Source organism: Cryptotermes secundus, unplaced genomic scaffold (assembly GCF_002891405.2).
Source record: "Cryptotermes secundus unplaced genomic scaffold, Csec_1.0 scaffold390, whole genome shotgun sequence".
NCBI classification, from domain to species: domain Eukaryota; kingdom Metazoa; phylum Arthropoda; class Insecta; order Blattodea; family Kalotermitidae; genus Cryptotermes; species Cryptotermes secundus.
This window is the reverse complement of record NW_019744414.1, coordinates 429,408-449,192: the sequence shown is the minus strand read 5'-3', so window position 1 is coordinate 449,192 and position 19,785 is coordinate 429,408. Positions and strand designations below refer to the sequence as shown.

The 19,785-nt window shown below is 38.9% G+C and overlaps 2 protein-coding genes across 2 annotated transcripts; one reads left to right on the top strand and one right to left on the bottom strand.

Moving 5' to 3' along the window:
* The first annotated feature begins 1,108 nt into the window (after positions 1-1,108).
* Positions 1,109-8,889, top strand: LOC111874731 (methyltransferase-like protein 25). The gene is made up of 5 exons (XM_023870469.2): positions 1,109-2,367; positions 2,955-3,164; positions 6,241-6,459; positions 7,297-8,101; positions 8,414-8,889. The coding sequence occupies exons 2-5, from the start codon at positions 2,958-2,960 to the stop codon at positions 8,776-8,778; spliced, it is 1,596 nt and encodes a 531-aa protein (XP_023726237.1). The 5' UTR covers positions 1,109-2,367; positions 2,955-2,957; the 3' UTR covers positions 8,779-8,889.
* Positions 8,890-14,207: 5,318 nt separating this feature from the next.
* Positions 14,208-19,254, bottom strand: LOC111874743 (mediator of RNA polymerase II transcription subunit 8). Its single transcript, XM_023870489.1, has 6 exons — positions 19,167-19,254; positions 18,594-18,772; positions 18,268-18,513; positions 17,921-18,091; positions 15,576-15,708; positions 14,208-14,936 (listed from the first exon to the last, which is right to left on the bottom strand). Exons 2-6 carry the CDS (start codon positions 18,756-18,758, stop codon positions 14,857-14,859), a joined length of 795 nt encoding a protein of 264 aa, XP_023726257.1. The 5' UTR covers positions 18,759-18,772; positions 19,167-19,254; the 3' UTR covers positions 14,208-14,856.
* Positions 19,255-19,785: the final 531 nt, after the last annotated feature.

Here is a 19,785-nt window from a genome sequence, read left to right as displayed (position 1 = left end):
TATACTGTGTTAAGATTTTATGGTGCATTAATGCTTTTATCTTTGGATAGAGCTTGTCAAAAATTGTAAATTAATAATTGCATGAAGTACTGATTATTTTTCTGCATAATTTCCACTTTTATAAATTCTTACAACATTTTCTTGACCTCAGCACTAGTTGGAGGTGAGTGGTCAGCTTCATGCCCCTGCTGCTTTACCCCCTGTACCCGTTGGATAGGAGGCTGGATGGGCCCCAAAGCCAGTCAAGACGACATGGAGACTACAAAAGTCTTGACCCTATTGGGATTTGAACTCTTGACCCCTCAGTTGCCCAGCTCATAGCTAGTCATTATACTGACTGCACTGTCCTGGAATAGTGAAGAGGAATTCTTGAAATTATAGGGCAAAACATGTGTCACCACAGTGTTCCTCTTTAAACACAAAAGTACTTGGGTTTCTACAGAGCTCTAAAAATCCTAAGTGTGATGAAACATTCCCCCACACACCTTCGGGGTGAACTGCTTAATGAGTTAAGGAGGGACAACTTTATCTTTTACCTTATAAATTCTCACAGTGACAGTTGTCAGACACAAATGCAAAATTCTCATCCATTGCCATATTTGTAACTGTAAAGGTAAAATGCTTCATATAAAATTTATAGACAAGTTTACAAGAGTTCCTTCTTAGCAAAACTTGCATATTTCACAGGCCTGCCTCCAAATGTAATACTGGGGCCTTAAATTAAATGGAACTTGTGTTTGCAACAGAGAAGTTTGTATGGCCATTGTTTGATATAATTTGGAATTGTATTAATTATATATCTTCATAACTTGTACTCTTCTCCAAGTATAATTAGAATGATCAAGTCAAGGAGGATGAGGTTGGCAGGTCATGTAGCACGAATGGGGGAGACGAATCCTTATAGGATATTGGTGGGAAACCCAGAAAGAAAGAGACCACAGGGAAGACCAAGGTGTAGGTGGGTGGACAATATTAGAGTGGATCTTAGAGAGATAGGATGGGGTGGTATGGATTGGATTGATCTGGCTCAGGATAGGGACCAGTGGAGGGCTCTTGTGAACATGGTGATGAAGCTTCGGGTTCCATAAAATGCTGGGAAATTCTTGAGTAGCTACAGAATTGGCAGGTCCTCCAGAAGGGCTCAGCTCCATGAGTAAGTAAGTAATTAAATATATATGTTAATGATATACCAAATTTAATGATCATTCATTCAACGATTTAGAAGTTATTGGGTGCTACACATGTGCAAGTATAGACACATATAAAGACATTGTGAGACCATAAGCCTGTAAATTGTAAGAAATAAGGAAAACAGACAAATACACCTTTGGAATCAGATTAAATGGTGCATTTTGATTATGTGCACATCTTTTGCAATCTGTATGGCAGTGTGAGCAGTTTTGAGGTTGTATGTTTAATAGGTAATAATATGTACAGGTAAGTGACTTTCTGAATAAGACAGCACTAAATGGAGGCACATTGCCACTTCACCCATATAGCCTGTGTCCAATTAGATGAATAATAATAATAATATAGTGTACTGTCACCCAGTGCACCTAGGAAATGTAACTGTTAAAAGAGGAGAATGCAGTGAAAATAAACAGAGAAAGATGGATAAAATTAATAAGATCAAACTGAGATAGTGTCCATGTTTTTAGACCTTGTTATTCTCAAAAGAATGCACAGTGGGTTTGGGTCAGTACGCTAACTGAGGTGAGCTTTATGGGGTGTGTATTGTAGTAGTTCTCAACCTTTCAAAGGTTGTGGCACATTTGGCATGTTCATGTCTTTTTGCTTCAGACCCAATTTAGTATAGAAAATTAAAATTTATAATGAAATTACACGTATTTTTAAACAATGCCATTTATTGTAAAATATAAAATTTTGTTATAAATAGCAATTTAAAAATTTTATGCAAATGCATATTTTATTTTATATGGTCGTTTTGAAGAGAGTTCCACAGTGCACTTTGCAAAATTTATACCCCCCCCCCCCCCNCAGCTGAGAACCACTTTTGTATCAGTTAGTCAAGGGGTCACTTATACCCTGTCACTCCCCTCTCTACCCCTTTCCCATAGTGCAACTGGAACAACTGTCCTGCTGCTTCTGACTACATTTTTCCTCATGAACAACAAAGAGGTCAAGTCTAAAAATGGTCATTGTACGAGTATGTATATTTAACACCCCATGTTATTATATGGTATAAGTTGCAGGTAAGAAGTAAATGAATAGTGTGACAAGAGGTTTCAAAATGCAGAAGCAAGGAATACAAGCCTAATTGAGTCTAATGATAATGTGACTGGTGACGTGAAAGATTGTGGATATGAACATTTTTAACTGTGTGAACAAACTACAGGCAATTGTGAGGTGAATAGCACTGAAAATTTAATATCATACTTAGAGACATCTAAAATGTAATCTCTGTTAAAACCTAGAGATTTAATTCTGTTAATCAAAATACTCTTAAAATTATCATGATAAAAAATTCCACATACAGTTTGCATATCAAAAGTTATCATTTTACCCATTCTCTGCATGGCTTCTTGTGCTAAATGAATATAAATTACAAGCATTTGAAAATGAAATGCTGCAGCAAATATTCATTCCCAATCGTTACAGAACTCAGTGGCTTAATGCTCTTCTCATATTAATGATAAGGTGGTTGTGTCAAGTTGTGCTTCATAAGGTTGGGAAAATGAGATGTGGCTGGATCTTTTGGAAGGCACCCATCTGAAATATCAGCAAGGAGATAGGATATTATAGTGGATCTAGAGAAATAGCATGTGAGATATTTATTGAACTATCCTAGGAGTAGGGTGGAACCACAGACTTTGGTGCTAATGGTGTTGAAATTTAAGATTATATTTGCAGAGTTGTATTCTTTAATATATTTTCTATAATAAATGATTGCTAAAAAACTGTGAAGTACAGACATATGTGACATTAATTGGCAGGTCATGTTGGTGCCACCTGGATATGCTGACTATAGCAGCTACTTCTCTGAAGTTCTGAGCTTCTTACGGGAGTATAGCTGGGTATATAACTTTCCTGTCACAGAGTTACTGGTGCAGGATGTGCTCAAGCAGATTCCCATGGAATGGTCAACAGCACTGCTCAGTCTCACTTATCAGCAGCTCAACATTCTACCTCAGGGCTTCGTAATGGTATAACAAGTTTTGTCTGAGATGTGGACATTTATGTGTCTGTACACTGGTTTTTGTTCTCTTAGAGGTTGTTTTGTGTGGCAAAGCTGGATTGAATTTCTTTTTAAAATTAGATTATTGCGGGGCATGTGGTAGCGTAGCAGGAAAGTCATGGGTTTTTTCAGTTTACCTAATCCTTCGAGCCACACTATGGCCCTGGGGTCAACTCAGCCTCTAACATAAATGAGTACCAGGAATATTCTTGGGGTTAAAGGGTGGCTGGCACATAGGGCTGACAACCTTGCCTCCATCTATGAGCCGATTGTCTAGAACATCTCAACTTCAACATCTCACAACCCTATGGGCCTCAATGGCCTGTTACAGGGATACCTTTACTTTACTTTGTTAGATTATTGCAACATGGAATTAATTCTTATTGAGGATATGCATTGGGGTGTGGGGGGCATAGGTAGAATGCAAAATAAGATGTCTCATAGGTGTGTGTGTTGAGAGGCATGTCACATTCTAAAGCTATCTGTGCCTGTTTAAAGAAATAAACTAAAAATCGGTAACAGCATAATAACAATAAAAAAAAAATTGCATGGTGTTGCCCCCTATATGACCCTGTACAGCTTGGTAAAGACACCAAGATCCTGCGAAATCCACTCCTAACAGGCAGCCAGCTGCCACCCCCTTAAAAATGACATGCATCCCTGAAACACCAGCATGTACATACCTATCAAGCCACATGCTACTCTACGCCAGAAGACCATCATCCCAATAGGATGTGCCATAAGGGGGTCAACTGACAAACACCAGATCAATTCAAAATTGGTCTGGGATTGCCACCAAACCCTCATGGAACTGGCCAAACATAACAGGGTACAACTGATATGGGTGCCAGGGCATGAGGGTATTGCTGGAAATGAAGCAGCAGACCAATTAGCTAAAATTGGAGCTGAACATCCGTTCATAGGACATGACCCAGCCTGTGGCATCTCTCTAGAAGTTGCCAAACAGGCAATCAGGGAGTGGACTAACATAAAACATAAGAAATACTGGGAATCCTTAACTGGACTCAGGCAAGCTAAGGGACTCATACAAGGACCTTCTGATAAAAGAGCAAAGGAACTGTTGAAGCTCAACAGGAACCAGCTATGATGGGTGGTAGGACTACTTACAGGACACTGTAACCTCAAAGGACGCCGGTTCAAACTGGGCCTAAGTGATAGTCCCACTTGTGAGGTGTCAGATAGAAAATGAAACAGTCACACACGTCCTGTGTGAATGTGAGGCTCTAGCTTCTTTAAGACTATGACACTTGGGTCAGTACTTTATGGAACCAAGTGACTATTTCGACGCCCCCACGTCCAAAATCCTGCGCTTCATCCGAAGCGTGGGGTTGCTGAGGGAATAATTAAAAAGGGGAAGCACAATGGACCACTGAGGTCTAAGTGCAAGAGCCGAGTAGGCCTACCCCTTCATACATACATACATACATACATACAAGGGGGTCAAGGATAACATTCAGTAAACATTTCCAGATGTTATTAAAGTTGGGCTAAAATATACTTACACATTAATTGAAAGTTAAATGGTGTAAAAAATTGCAAGCTGTATAGGCATCTGTTGCAAAATTTCTAAAATATCATGAAGAAAACATGGGGTAGAATTATAAGGTTAAAAATTAATAATGATCTTTAAACGTGGATTGAATAGGCTTTGAGAATCCACTGGTGTTTACAAAGGCCACAACACTTCACATGCTACAGCACTCGTCTTCAAGAATATCTTGCAGTGTGCAGTGAAGGTAAAATGTATGTTATTCATAAAATGGCCATTTAGTAAGAATATGTACAGTACTATGATAAGTATGTTTATCACATTTCTCAAGAATACTCAAAGTAAAAACTAAAGCTATCCCCATAACAGGCCATTATGGAGGCCCATAGGGTTGTGAGACATTGAGGGGCCCACATTATCTAGACAATAGGCTGAAAGATGGTGGTAAGGTTGTCAGCCTTACGCACCGGCCATGCTTTAGGCTAGGAACACACACTGTGACATCTGTCATACGGAAAAATGTCATATGACCTCCTTTTCACACTAGAGTGACCAAATGCATTTCTTTGCTCTCCAACTGCCGTACGGTAGATATCACATGTCGTCACGTATGAAAGCTAAGACTACACTTTATATTGTACTACTTGATGCAACCTGAACTGTACGACCGATGGTACTGTGTGTGTTCCTAGCCTTACTCCCCAGGAAAATTATTTAATTAATTCCTGTTACTCGTTTCTGTTAGAAGCTGAGTTAACCCCAGGGCCATAGTGTGGCTGGAAGGATTAGGTAAATTGAAAAAAATCCAATGACCTCATCAGGACTTGAACCTGCAACCTTCTGGCTTGTAGCATAGCCCCTCAACCAAATACGCTACAGTACCAAAAATATATATATAACACACTTTTTATTCTTGAATGTTTAATGAGGCAGGCAGAAGAGTATACTCTGGTGAAGATGATCATTTAAAGTTTCTGTTTCACCAATTGCTTATGGTTTGAATGTCAAATGTAAGCAAAATCTTCTTACTATTGCTACCAGAATGTATGTAGTTGTAACCTCATCATATTGTAATGTGTATTTTCACTTTGATCCATACAAAACCATTTGATGTTGGCTTCTATCCACGTAACTCTGATTCTGCCATTTATGCTTGCGGAGGCTGCATTCAGTGCTTTGTCAATGCAGAGTAATAAAGGTAAAATTATCCCTGTAATAGATCGTGGAGGCACACAGGGTTGTGAGATGTTGAGACTCCAACATTTTCTAGACAGTCAACTCACACATGGCTGTGAGATTGCCAGCCTTATGCACCATCCGCTTTTTACCCCCAGGAAGATTTGTGGTACTAATTTCTGTTAGAGGCTGAGTGAGCCCCAGGGCCCCATAGTGCAGCTGAAGGGGTTAGGTTAATTGAAAAATCCAATGACCTCATCGGGAATCGAACAAACTTGTAACATAGTGCTTCAACCCAGTACACTACCTTGTGCCCCCAATGCAGAGTGTATAGTAATTTGAATATGTATTCACACAGGATGACTGGCCTCCATCACTTATTCACTTCTGTCATCAGTGCCAGATGCTTAAGATTCCTACACAAAGAGTCATCGAGCACAGACCAGAGCTCCCAGATAAAATACGTCGAGGGTTGACACCTAAGAAGCAGCATGAGATTGTGAGCTTGGCAGCTCTGATTAGTGCAGAATGTAGTGCTTATGGGATCACTCAAGTACTGGATATGGGAGCAGGTCTTGTGAGTATTGGTCAGATGGCACACATTTTTTTCTTAGAGGACTCAGTTCAGTCAGTAAAGTGACAGTATACTAAATGGACAACAGCCAGGAATGTATTTCATGCAGAATTTTTTTGAATTCTGTCTTCAGCTTCATATTCAGTCTTCTAGTAACCTGGCTGTAGAGTATGGGGCACCCATAATGTAAAGTTCACCACTCATTCCTATCTAGTGCAGGGGTTAAGAATATGGGTCACTTTATTTGCATACATCCAGTTTCATTCCTTTATAGCATGATGTTACACACAGAAACAATTTACCATACCATTTATTGTTATTGTTACTACTATTTGACAGATATAAGAGAAGCAAGAAGTTCTGGGAAGAACTAATTGCTTACTTTCCTTAGATACAACATAGATAAATTAAGGGAATACACAGCAAGGTGATCTCATAAGTCTATCTAAAAAAGCTTAAAACTGATTTGGGAGAGAAATACTGTATGTCTTCCCAACTAAACTTTGAATTTCCAAGAAACTTGTATTAATTCAAATGTACACACAATCTGTAGTAAGAGTTCTTACAGGTAAACATTTACCCCATTTCCAGTTCTTAATGGACTAACAAGTGATACATTATTTACACTGGTTCTTGACTTTCCTCTGGAGTATGTTGAAAGTCCAAAGGAATAAGTAACAGCTGGAAGGCGCAGGTGTGAGGGTGTTAACTATATTTGTCAGTGATTTCTGGGCGTTCAAATAAATGTAACATGAATGGATGAAACATGCAGCATCTGCTGGTCACGTGTAATGTTTCTCACGTTGCAGTATAATCACAATTTGTTGTTAACACTGGTAGGGTTACCTGGGTCAGCTGCTTCACCACTGTTATGGCTTCCATGTTCTTGGACTGGAGGTGGAGGCTGAACGTGTGAAGACGGCATCTCGTCGTCAAGAAAGTATGTGTCCATCGTCAGCAGTGAAGTACCTTACTTTCAGCATCTCGTCTGAATCTTGCCACTTTATTGAGAATGAAATACAGAACAGTATGCGTGGAATTAGCAACTGCAAGTGTGGGGCTTTGAAGATCCAGTCACATGAGTATGGAATTATGAATAAGTGGCATTCACCAGATGTGTGCATTGGTGGTGGTGAGCAGTGTTCTGTAGATATGTCAGATTATAATTCTGAAGTGGTAAATGGAAGTACTTATGTGTGTTCAAAAGAACCCGCTGATGAAGAGAGGATGTTCTCACCGTCCTTGGGTTCAGATAATTGTTTGCTTGGTCCAAGCACCACATCATTGTGCATGACTGGACTGCACACATGTGGAGATCTCAGTGTGGATGCTATTAGACTTTTCTTTCAACTTGTCTCTACCAAGCTGTTAGTTATGGTTCCCTGCTGCTACCACAAAATGAGTTTGACCAAGGACACAGCCATGACAGAGGAGAAGTTCTTTAACTTCCCATTAAGTTCATCACTGTGTCATCTCATACATTCTTCTACATTCTGTGATTCTTCACGTTTTCTCCGCCGTCCATTTCTGAGACTCGCATCCCAAGAGACTGCAACCAGGTGGCAGCAGTGGTCAGAAGAAGACCACAAAGAACACAGCCTTCAAGTGATGGCACGTGCTGTCCTCCAACTCTATGCTCATGATGGTACGCAAGCATGACATAAGTTTCCTAAAAAGTTTTCCATCAAAAGTCACTACTGGCCCTTATTCAGAGCCAGCTGAATCCATTCTGCTTTACTGCTGTTGACCTTCCTGAAGTCCATTTTCAAATTTTATGCTGTCTTACACTTTCATCTTCCTAATGATCTTTATCCATATTTTCCTATGAATAATGTATGTATATTTCTTGTGTTTTTCCATGCATTATACACGTTCAGTATGGATTAACTTAAGCTGCCTTTAATGTAAAAAATCAGTCATTATTTTACTTAATTTGTGGGTTTCATTGTCATTACAGAAGATCTGGTTCTGAAGAAGAAATGTCGCCGTGCTGTACGGAAGACCAGCCGTTCAACATTTGACAGCTTTATGGATGATGCCTTGAAGCGTTACAGATTTGTTTCTAAGACAAGTGAAAATCATTACGATCATTCAACAAGTCTTTGCAAAGTGTCAGAGCTATGGAATCACCACAAAGCATCATGCCATCTGGCTGAAATTGTGACAGGTCTACAAATGGCTGTTCAGGGTGTTGCTGAGAGCTTCATATTAGCAGACCGAGCCGCATATTTGCAGGAACATGCTGTGCCATCTGTTGAGATAGTTAAAGTAATGAATGATTGTGTGTCTCCACGATGCCTTGCTCTAGTAGCCAGAAAGTGAATATGTATGTGTCAGTTTTCAGGGCCATCATATTAGGCAAGGTAAAGCTATCCCTGTAACAGGCCATGGAGGCCCATAGGGTTGTGAGAGGTGGAGGCTCTCATATTTTCTAGACATTCAGTTCACAGATGGTGGTTAGGTTCTCAGCTTTACGCGCTTCCTACCCTTTACCCCCCAGGAAGATTCCTGGTACTCATTTCTGTTAGAGGCTGAGTCGACTCCAGGGCCATAGTGTGGCTAGAAGGATTAGTTCAGTTGAACAATCCAATGACCTCATCAGGATATTAGTAATTTGAAAATTCTTTTAACTTCATTCCCTTTTATATTTGATAAAAGTTATAACAATTGAATTTCTGGGAGAAGAATGAGTTCTATTTGAACTCAGATTTTTACAGTAGCAGCTCTGTAATAAAAATTTCCAAGGTGGTGGATAATGAATGTGTTTTCAGATTCTGTATGCAACACAAATGTACAAGAATAATTACATGACCACACTTTAACCCTTACATCTTCATTGTCATGGAAGCCATGACATTACAGATTTAAGGATTTCATTATCTCAGTTCCTAACAGTAATTTCAGCAACTTCTCCCTTTCTAATTGTGTTCAGACAGTGATGCTGAATTATATATTAATACTGCAGGATTTGAGGTTCTCATAGCGGTGGCTATGAAGAGTTCTGTCTTCTGGGATATGTCAGGTAGTCCATTGAAAGTCAGCTGATGTTTTGGAAGAACATGAAGCTGGGCTTTGTGTATTGTCTGCTTCCTGTTTATATTTTGCTTAGCATGAATATGGAGGCTACATGTTCCTCTGAAATGCTGGTTGACTTTCAACAGACTACATAACATTATATCCCAGAAGATAGAACTTTTTGTATATTAATACTATTTCATGATCTGTGTGACTCTGAATAAAAAATGAAAGGAAGCAGTTTGCAGTGCATAAAATACATCAGAGCTTGCAGGTGTAATTTAGTTTTGATGTGTAAAGACTGAACACTCATTATAATGAAAATTATATATATGTTTTTTATTTATTAATTATAGACTGGGTAACCCAAAGCTGAATTACAATTAAAACTAGTTGGATAACTAACAATTAATTTTTTCTAAACCTAATATACTACGTAAATTAAAACTAAGTCACTTCCACTGAATTACTTAGTACTTTAACAATTAACTAGTTCAAACGGTTTGTTCTGTTTGAGTCATCTAATTATATTGTTCATGTTGAGAAGTCTGGACGCTTCAATGTTGACGTGGTTTTGGAGTCTCTTTTCATGAGGTGGCAGACTTGGCGATGATATCTGTAACCATCCTGATCCCAAGGTCATGATGGTCAGTGTTACGAACGTACCATGGTGTGTCGACGATACACTTTAGCAATTTGTTCTGATAGCGATGAATCACTTGAATACTGGATTCACTGGTGCAGCCCCAGAGCTGGATACCATAACTGCAAACTGGACGCAGAGTTTGTTTGTATAATGTAAGTTTATTGCGGATTGATAGCTCAGAATTGCGTCCAAGCAACCAGTACATTTTTCTGAACTTATTGTTGAGCTCATCATGTTTTCTCTTGATATGCTCTTTCCACTGTAACTTGGCATCTAGAGTTATTCCAAGATATTTCGTTGTGTTGGCATATGGAACTTGAGTGCCATGGATGAAGATTGATTGTTGTGCATTCCTCTTGTTTGTAAAGTCAATATGTACTGATTTGGATTTGTTGAGTTTAATTCACCATTTTTTTGTCCAGAGGGCAACTTTGTAGATTTCTAGTTTCTCTCCTACTGCCATGACTGCTGTATCATCTGCAAATGTGGCTATAGTACTGTTCAATGTAGTTGGCACATCATTAATATAAAGTAGATATAGGACTGGCCCCAATACACTTCCCTGTGGGACACCAGCCTTGAGTTGAGCTTTCAACAGTCTCTCCTACTGTCATGACTGCTGTATCATCTGCAAACGTGGCTATAGCACTGTTCAATGTAGCTGGCACATCATTAATATAAAGTAGATATAGGACTGGCCCCAATACACTTCCCTGTGGGACACCAGCCTTGAGTTGAGCTTTCAACAGTCTCTCCTACTGTCATGACTGCTGTATCATCTGCAAACGTGGCTATAGCACTGTTCAATGTAGCTGGCACATCATTAATATAAAGTAGATATAGGACTGGCCCCAATACACTTCCTTGTGGGACACCAGCCTTGATTATCTTCAGTTCTGAGTACGAGTCTTCATGTGTGACGTGGAAATACCGATTGGTTAAATAAGATTTTAGGAGTTGATAGAAATGATCGGGTAGAATTGATCTCAATTTGTGAAGTAGGCCTTTATGCCATACTTTATCAAAAGCTTGTGCAATGTCAAGAAAGACAGCAGAGCACACTCCTTTGTTTTCAAGCGTTTTTTCAATGACGTCAGTGATATGATGCACCTGGTCAATTGTCGAATGATTTTTTTCTAAAGCCAAACTGATGTCTTGGCACTAGGTGTTTCTCTTCAAAGGTGGGTTTAAGACATTTAAGCATCAGTTTCTCAAATAACCTAGACATAATCGGCAGTAATGAAATTGGTCAATATGATTCCACTTCACTTAGATTCTTACCAGGATTTGGGATCATGATTACTTCAGCAGTTTTCCATGCATTTGGGACATGATTTAGTCGAATGCAAGCATTGATTAATGTGGTCAATTTGACAAAGGCTTTTCTTTTAATGTTCTTGAGAATTTCACCTGTGATAAGATCAAATACAGGTGCTTTTTTCGGATTGAGATTAGTTCTTATTTCTTCGGCAGCTTCTTTAGGAGTAACCAGTGGAATCTTGAATTATGTATATGATAATTTATTTATAATTTCTATTTAATGGTATTGCATTTGTGGTCTATTAATGTATATTACGTGATCTGACGATAAAGTTAATTTATTGCTGCATAATTTCTATTTAATGGTATTACATCTGTGGTCTATTAATGCATAATACATGGTCTGACAATAAAGTTCACGAACTCATCACGGTAGAAGTACTTTCCTTATTGCCGAATATCACTGTGATCCCCTCCAAAGTACTCCCCCCAGGAAGCTATGCACCGATGCCAGCTCATAATCCACCCTTCAAAACAATTTTGGAACTGGTTTTGTGGAATGGCCTTCAGAGCTGCCATCATATTACTTCTAACGCCATCAAAATGCCATCCTTTCAATATTTCCTTAATTTTCAGGAACAGAAAAGTCATTTGGGGCTAGATCTGATGAATAGGGAGGATGTTCCAGCAGAGTTGTTTACTATCTAAAAGCCCCTTCACAGACGGTGCTTTAATTCAAGTGCTGACATTCTTGCGACGACATACCAAAACATACTTGGATGCCACTCAGAAAGAGACTGCCATAGATCATCATCAACAACAACAACAACAACAACAACACCACACCTGTGAAAGGCTGATATGCCAATGTCATCAAACCACACTGAGGTTTCAGTCCACTGCTGCCATAGCAAGCACACGATGAGTTTGCAAACTTTATTGTCACACCTCGAGTGGCAGACTTGTCATATATGTTATGATTCTGAATGTTCACATTCATTTTGCTTGGAGAGCTTTCAGTTGCACAACTTCCAAACTGTGTAACAGTACTCCAAAATTATTTTCTTGCACATGAGTCAGAATCTCATTGTGTGGGAATACAAACTTAACACCTCAGTGAAAGCACACCATTCATTACACATCTAACACAAATAATGCTTAACTATCTGTTTCAAAATTACTTGATCACAGATCATAGGTTCAAATGTGTCTGGAAGAACTGTTAACAAATTTCAGCTGTAGAACCTTCTCGTAGACATTTTAAAGTGGAATTCACTATGTTCATCTTCAGAGCAGTAGTAGTGTGCACGCACACAAATGTGTACACATAAAACACACTTGCAGATATACATACAAATGCCAGTCAGTTGACCTTGTGTGAGTTACTATAAAAGAAATGAGACACTTTCAACGTTTTATAGAAAACAAAGTATTATTGGAGCATGTCCTTGTCAACAAAACAGCTGTTGTGATGCATTGCTTTAAATCATTTACATTTACAGGAAGTGGAGCAACAAAAACACTGTCTTTGACACATCCCACAAGAAAACGTAAGGCGTTAGATCCAGACTTCTTGGTGGCCAACCTGTCAGTGCCATGTTCTGGTCTGTTTGGAACAATTTAGTTTATTGTATTGATAAGTCACACGAGAAAAGGCTCACACATCGAACATTTGTAACTCAGTCATACAAATTTAAAGACATATACTAAAGAAACCATATAAGTATTTTGGCTATATCAGTAATACTTTGGTTTCTACAAAACATTGAAAAAGTTGTTCAGTCTAGCTCACTTCATATCTACTCTGAAGGTAATCAGTTTCAGTGAATCAAAATATAATTTAGAAATGAAAGATGTCTCTTTCTGCTTTGATTACTCAGTGGGTGGAAAGAACTTCGATGTGACAAAATATTGGGCAGTATTTGATAGTCTGCATGAAGTGGCATATACAAACAGTCCAGTCCATCATTAGTGAATATGGTTTTACTATTCACTATCACCCCTTGTGACCATTGTAACAGGAAGAATTTGCATATGAACAGACAGTTCACACTGATGCCAGACTTTAATTGGCCAGCAGTATCAATCATCTTTCTATCCATTTTTTGTTCTACACTTCCATCATCTCCAAAGTATATGTATGTTGCTATCTCATCACCAAAATGCAGGGTAAAATAATGAAAGATAGGTAACAGATGTTTTGAAAATGTGGCATAGTTAAAATATTTGGGAATGACTTTAACAAATCAAAACCGGATTCAGGAGGAAATTAAGAGGAGACTGAACTTGGGTAATGCTTGCTACCATTCAGTCCAGAACCTTTTGTCACATAAAAATTAGAATATACAGAACTATAATTTTGCCTGTGGTTCTGTATGAGTGTGAAACCTGGTTTCTGACATTAAGGGAGGAACATAGACCAAGGGTGCTGAGAATATTTGGACCCAAGAGAGATAAAGTGACAGGAGGTTGGAGAAAACTGCAAAATGAGGACCTTCATTACTTTTACGCTTCTCCAAGCATAATTATAATGATCAAGTCAAGGAGGATGAGATAGGCAGGGCATGTGGCACAAATGGGGATGAGGAGGAATGCATATAGGATAATGGCGGGAAAGCTGGAAGGTAGGAGACCACTGGGAAGACCAAGATTGGACTGATCTGGCTCAGGATAGGGACCAGTGGAGGGCCCTTGTGAATGCGGTAATGAACCTTCTGGTTCCATAAAATTCTGGGAAGTTCTTGAGTGGCTGCACAATTGGCAGCTTCTCAAGAAGGGCTCAGTTCCATGAGTGAGTGACCTCCATCATCTCCAGCAACTTGCAAAACCATTTAACTTTCATAGTAGTCCACTATATTTTCCATTCATGCTATTATTTGAAATATAATGCTACTTTCATTACAAACAGCAAATCGTTTTATGAAAACACAGGCACATTATTTCTCTCATATGCTATTAATTTTGGTAATCACAATTTTTTAGGAACATAAACCCTGTATTCTGTACAAATTAACTATATACAGTTTTATGTATGAGTCAAAATTACAATTTCATAACATATTCCATCTTCATAACAGTGTATTACAGTTCATAAATTTGCAGAACATGGACCATATGTTCTTAAGGCTAACCATGTCATGAAAGGCTACTCACAAATGGAAAATACAGTCTGCAGAAATGGTTATCACGTAACCATACATGGAAAGTTTATCTTGTCTACTAACATAACACCTCCTTGTAGCTAAGGAAGATACAGGGCACCAACATCACATTACAAGGACAGTTTGCCCCTCCTGATAATATATACTAAACTCATGAAAGGATTTAGTTTGCTTGACAAACACACAGGTACGCTTTCCTTGAAAAAGCACAACTACATGATTAATGTAGGCTCAAAAACATTCCAGATTTTCTGTGCCCGCTTGCATTTCATCAGCTTCTATCATTTACACATCACAGTTCACAGACAGGTCATTAATTCATCTTGCATACGGATGCATTTGCGGTGCTGCTTTGATGTTAGTTTTGATTGCACTTGGTGCTTTGCCCATAGGACCCACTGTGAAAACAACACAAACATTGCTAATTCAATCACTAATTAAGAGTCCTGTCAACATATTAAAAAACTGAATTTCCAGTCTTACTTTATTTATAAGGACTGATGGTTATGCTGTACAAAAATCAAAACGCCTTCATTATTTCATCCCTGATCCGAGTTTTATGGATCGCAGTTCTGTGGCTATACTACCAGTGTTCACAATTACTTCTTTTCTTTTCTACCAGACAGAGCATCAAGGAGGAGATATTTTATTGCCATTCATTTCCAAATTTTCTGCGATCACTTATCATTGGAAAGTATGCAACTTAGTAAGATAATTTTTATTAAAATAAGTTCATAGTAACTACAAAAATATATGAATGTTCTTTCTGATTTACTGAAGATGCTCGAGAGTACTCTACTTATCATTTAATTTACTGTCATACACCTGTTAATTAGTTTATGGTAACAGTTAATTCATAAAAATATTAATTGATATAAAGCCTCATGATGATACTGAAGGATCGTAAATGATCATAACTGAAGACAGGATGAATACAGATCCCATATCAGCCGCAACATCTTTCAAAATGAGTACAGGTCTGAAATGAGTGACTTTACAATAAGTAGGCAAGACTATGAAATGAAAATGATACGTACTTTGCCCAGGTTGGTTTGGGTTCATAGGACCACTTCCAGGCTGCTGTGGGCCACCAGCACCTGGGCGACCCACTGGAGCCACCATCATTCCTTGTGCACCTGATGGACCGGGCTGCTGCACCATAGGCTGCAACTGAGAATTTCATATAGCTACAAATAATACAGTCAATTCTGTGTTTGAAATATTGTACTGATAGCTTCTATCACAAGTCGTACAAGAAAGGTCCACAATTTGGGGGTCAAATTAATGAAAAATTAAGATTTATAAAATCTGTCTTACTCTCTTTCCAACTTCCTCTAGGCACATACAGAATTTATTTTTAATCTGAAATTAAATAAAATTAATTTGACAAATACAGTGCTGCTCAGCCAGGAATGACAGATGATTCTTGCATCAACTTGAGATGTCCACATCTGTATGGGTAGTGGATCAGATAATCTAAAAGCCTAATACATATTAAAATTTCTCTTCAATAGTGGCCAACAAAGTTATTCAACAATCACTGTGAAGGTGAAGTTAGATTTAACAAATGCAGTGTAATTGCGCAGTCAGGAGAGACAGATGATCCTTGTGTCAACTCAAGACACACAGACTGGCATGGGTAGCAGATTTGAGAAACCAGAAGCCTACATATTGTAGCATGTAGACTTGTTGCTAAGTAAGGATTCTCTAAACAATGACCATTTCTAGGTAAGCACACAACCAATTCCTGACACACACCAATGAATTAACTGGGAACCAGTGTTCTCTTTGCAGTCCTTCTGACAGCTACATGACACAACAATAGAAGAGCAGTTGGAAGGTGCTTTCTGTGTGGTCTGTGCCAAGGTGTTATAAGCAGGCCAAGTATAGAGTTTAGTTAGTTGTGAGACAGTCGTTAGCCAGTAAGGATGTGAATACGGAAGTTGCAGGATCTACGAAATTGGAAGCTGTTACGAGACGACTGGTGAAGACACAGCAGACTGAGAGGACTTAGTATATGCTGTGGTGAACTGCTGAGTGTGAATTAGTGATAGCACTGTGCTTACTTATACTTACAATCCGTAGGTGTTCAGTGGGTCCAATTACCAATCCAAACCCCATCTACAGCCACTACATCATGTGATAGTATGTTAAAATTTGCCTTAAACAGTATCCCCCAATATCACTAAACAGCTAGTGTGAAGGTGAAGCAAGCATATGTGTTATGTGCTGAAAGACTACTCTTCTTATATGGTTACAATTTTAGGGTTTTCGTGGTCATTCATGACAATGTTTTTGAAACCCTGGTTTTATATGCAAAGGCCTGAGATACTTTCAGGGAGCATGTCTGACCCCAGTATTGATTTCATTCAATTATTCTTTAGTGAGCAATTAATGTTTGGTCCAATAACAAATAAGTATGTTGCAATTTATAAACAGTTATATGGATAATTCTTATATTTGGAACTGCAACAACCTGAAACTTACCAGTGATTTATTGGAATGACATGGATATGAAACAAGTCAAGGTTAAATAGTAAAAAAGTAAAGTAAAGCTATCCCTGTAACAGGCCATGAAGGCCCACAGGGTTGTGAGACGTTAAGTATATCACATTTTTAAAATCAGTTCAGCATAAAACAGAAATCACTAAGAGTATACGTGATCCATGCTGACAGATGTGCAGACAAAACAAACAAACTCTGTGGCTTGGGTCCACAAGCAAACTATACTGACTGAGTGACTGCTGCTTGTCGGCGAAGTTAGTGCCAACTTTAGCAGATAGAGGGTGTCACATGGTCAGGGCAACGAATCCCCACAGCCTTTAATTTCGGTTTTCTACCTGGAGCTGCTATTTCCTTGAAATAGCTCCTCAATTTTCCTCACAAGGCTGAGTGGACCCCATTCCAGACCCACTTCTTCTCAGAAAATCTGCCAGCACTGGGAACTGAAACCGGGACCTCTGGATCTGTAGCCAGGAACTCTGACCACTTGACCACAGAGGCAGTTGTGATGTGCAGACACAGTATCCAAAGGTCATCCAGAAGTAATGCATAGCTAATGATGGTACCAATGAAAACAAAGTGCTGCAATTTTGAGAGATCTTAAGTCCTGACAGCAGTGATTATGAGCAGTGTATTTTGGGATCTGACTCCGTGCAGTCTGATAATACAGATATTTCAGAGGAATGTACTACCTACATTTTCTTGCTTGGTCAGTTAACTCTTCACTCATGAAGATGGAGGAGTATGTTAGTCTGGTAAGTTAGTAAACCTTTATCACACTGCATGGCGTAACATCCCAGGAGGCAATACTCTTCAAAGAATTGGTAGAGTGCCTTGTAACACAGTTCACTACTGAAAGAGCTAAATATAGTGAGCTTACCTTCAGTCCCTTCCCCATTCCAACTGCTGCCACTAGTGCATGTGTGTCTGACACTGATGAGGTCTGAGTTGCTGCAGACCTTGACCCAGACTCACTCTCCCACTCTTCACGAGCCTTGCTCACAATATCCCACACATGATTCACAACTTTGCTGTAAGCTGTAACCTGCTTCTAAAGCAATACAACATTGGGCCAACGTAAAAAATAAAGACAATTCTAGTTCATTATTAATTAAATGTTTGACTATTACTATTTTACATAAAAAAGTTTATGTAACTACATGTGAAAGGTTTCCAGTTTGAGAGATCCAATGTCATCTTTATTCTCCTGCATATACTAATACATACTTGGGCTGACTCATATGCAAGGTTGGCTGCCTTATGTTCCATCTGAATCATCTGACGTTCCACATCCGGTTCAGGTTTTGTGCGCAGATAGTCAGGTACAAGATCATGAGAAAATGTAGGAACACGTCCTTCTGTAAGCCGAAGCAATTCTTCATCTCTGTCAGGACTTAGAAGGAGGGGCAACACTGTCAGATTGCGCAGGGGAGGTGACTTATCATGACTCAGCATCTTGGATAATGTTGTCAGCTGTGAATGTGGAAATTATGACAGCTGTGGCTATTTATATTACAATAATAGAAATATGAAAAAGGTGATATATAACTTACATGTCCAGACATCAAGGCAAAATTATCAAGAAATGACGGCCAGTTTAAAGTCTCATATTCATGCTCAAGTTTCACAAGCATTGATCCGATTGAATTTTTTAGATCGTTAACGCGCATAATTATTGCTTCCAATGCAGCGTCTTGCTGCTTTTCTTCTCTCTGCATTTTGAGAGCTTATTCTGAAAGCATCAAAACAGAACATCATTTAGTTTATGTAATGTTATATTGGCTACACAATTACGCACATTACAAACAAGAAAAACGCGAACCAACAACAAAGAGACAACTAATTCTACTGTTGCAGCTTGCATCCCTAACCTAACTTCATAGCACATTATCACTGTAGGTCGCGGTGCAAGAGCCGAGAAGGCCCACGAATTATACATTCAATACGCACCTATTCANCCCCCCCCCCCGCGATTCTTCATATATGTCTTAACTTAAATCTGGGAGTATACTACTATTACTTTGCACATTTAATTACTTTTCTTTTCTTATATATCTATTTTTAAATAAATAAAGCAATGCTGTTTATGAAGTAACAGACGCCTTACAAAAACTTTTACTTCTTACTTTAAATGTTTCCCCTCCTTATCTAACAGCGACCCGGCGGTCCCGACGACCGTCCAAAGCAGGGGTATGCCACTCCTTGCTATTGGCGGGCAACACAGCCACTGCTGCCGCGGTGGACAGCTGCAATTCTCGTAACAAAAAAATGCTGCAGCCAGTGCCGAGGGCTCGGTCGGTAAGAAGGTATGCTATCATATCACCTGCCCTGTCGGTAAGAAAGTATGCTATTATACCACCAGCATTTTTTTTACTGCTCCCTCCCAAAAAATCGCTGGTTCACACATATAGCTAGAATTAATAATTGATGTAAATGAAATGTTCTTATTTTACAGGCACTGGTGAGAAACTTTCTCCCAATAAATAATGTTGCAACCTGATATCTTGTACTGCAGAGGTTCTTACTCCGTTGTGTGTTTTCTGTTTTCGAACTGAGTTTAATATCACTTCACTCAAAACCATCTGAAGGGGAATGAGTTAAATGATATTAAACTCAGTTTGAAAACAGAAAACACACAACGGAGTAAGAACCTCTGCAGTACAAGATATCAGGTTGCAACATTATTTATTGGGAGAAAGTTTCTCACCAGTGCCTGTAAAATAAGAACATTTCATTTACATCAAT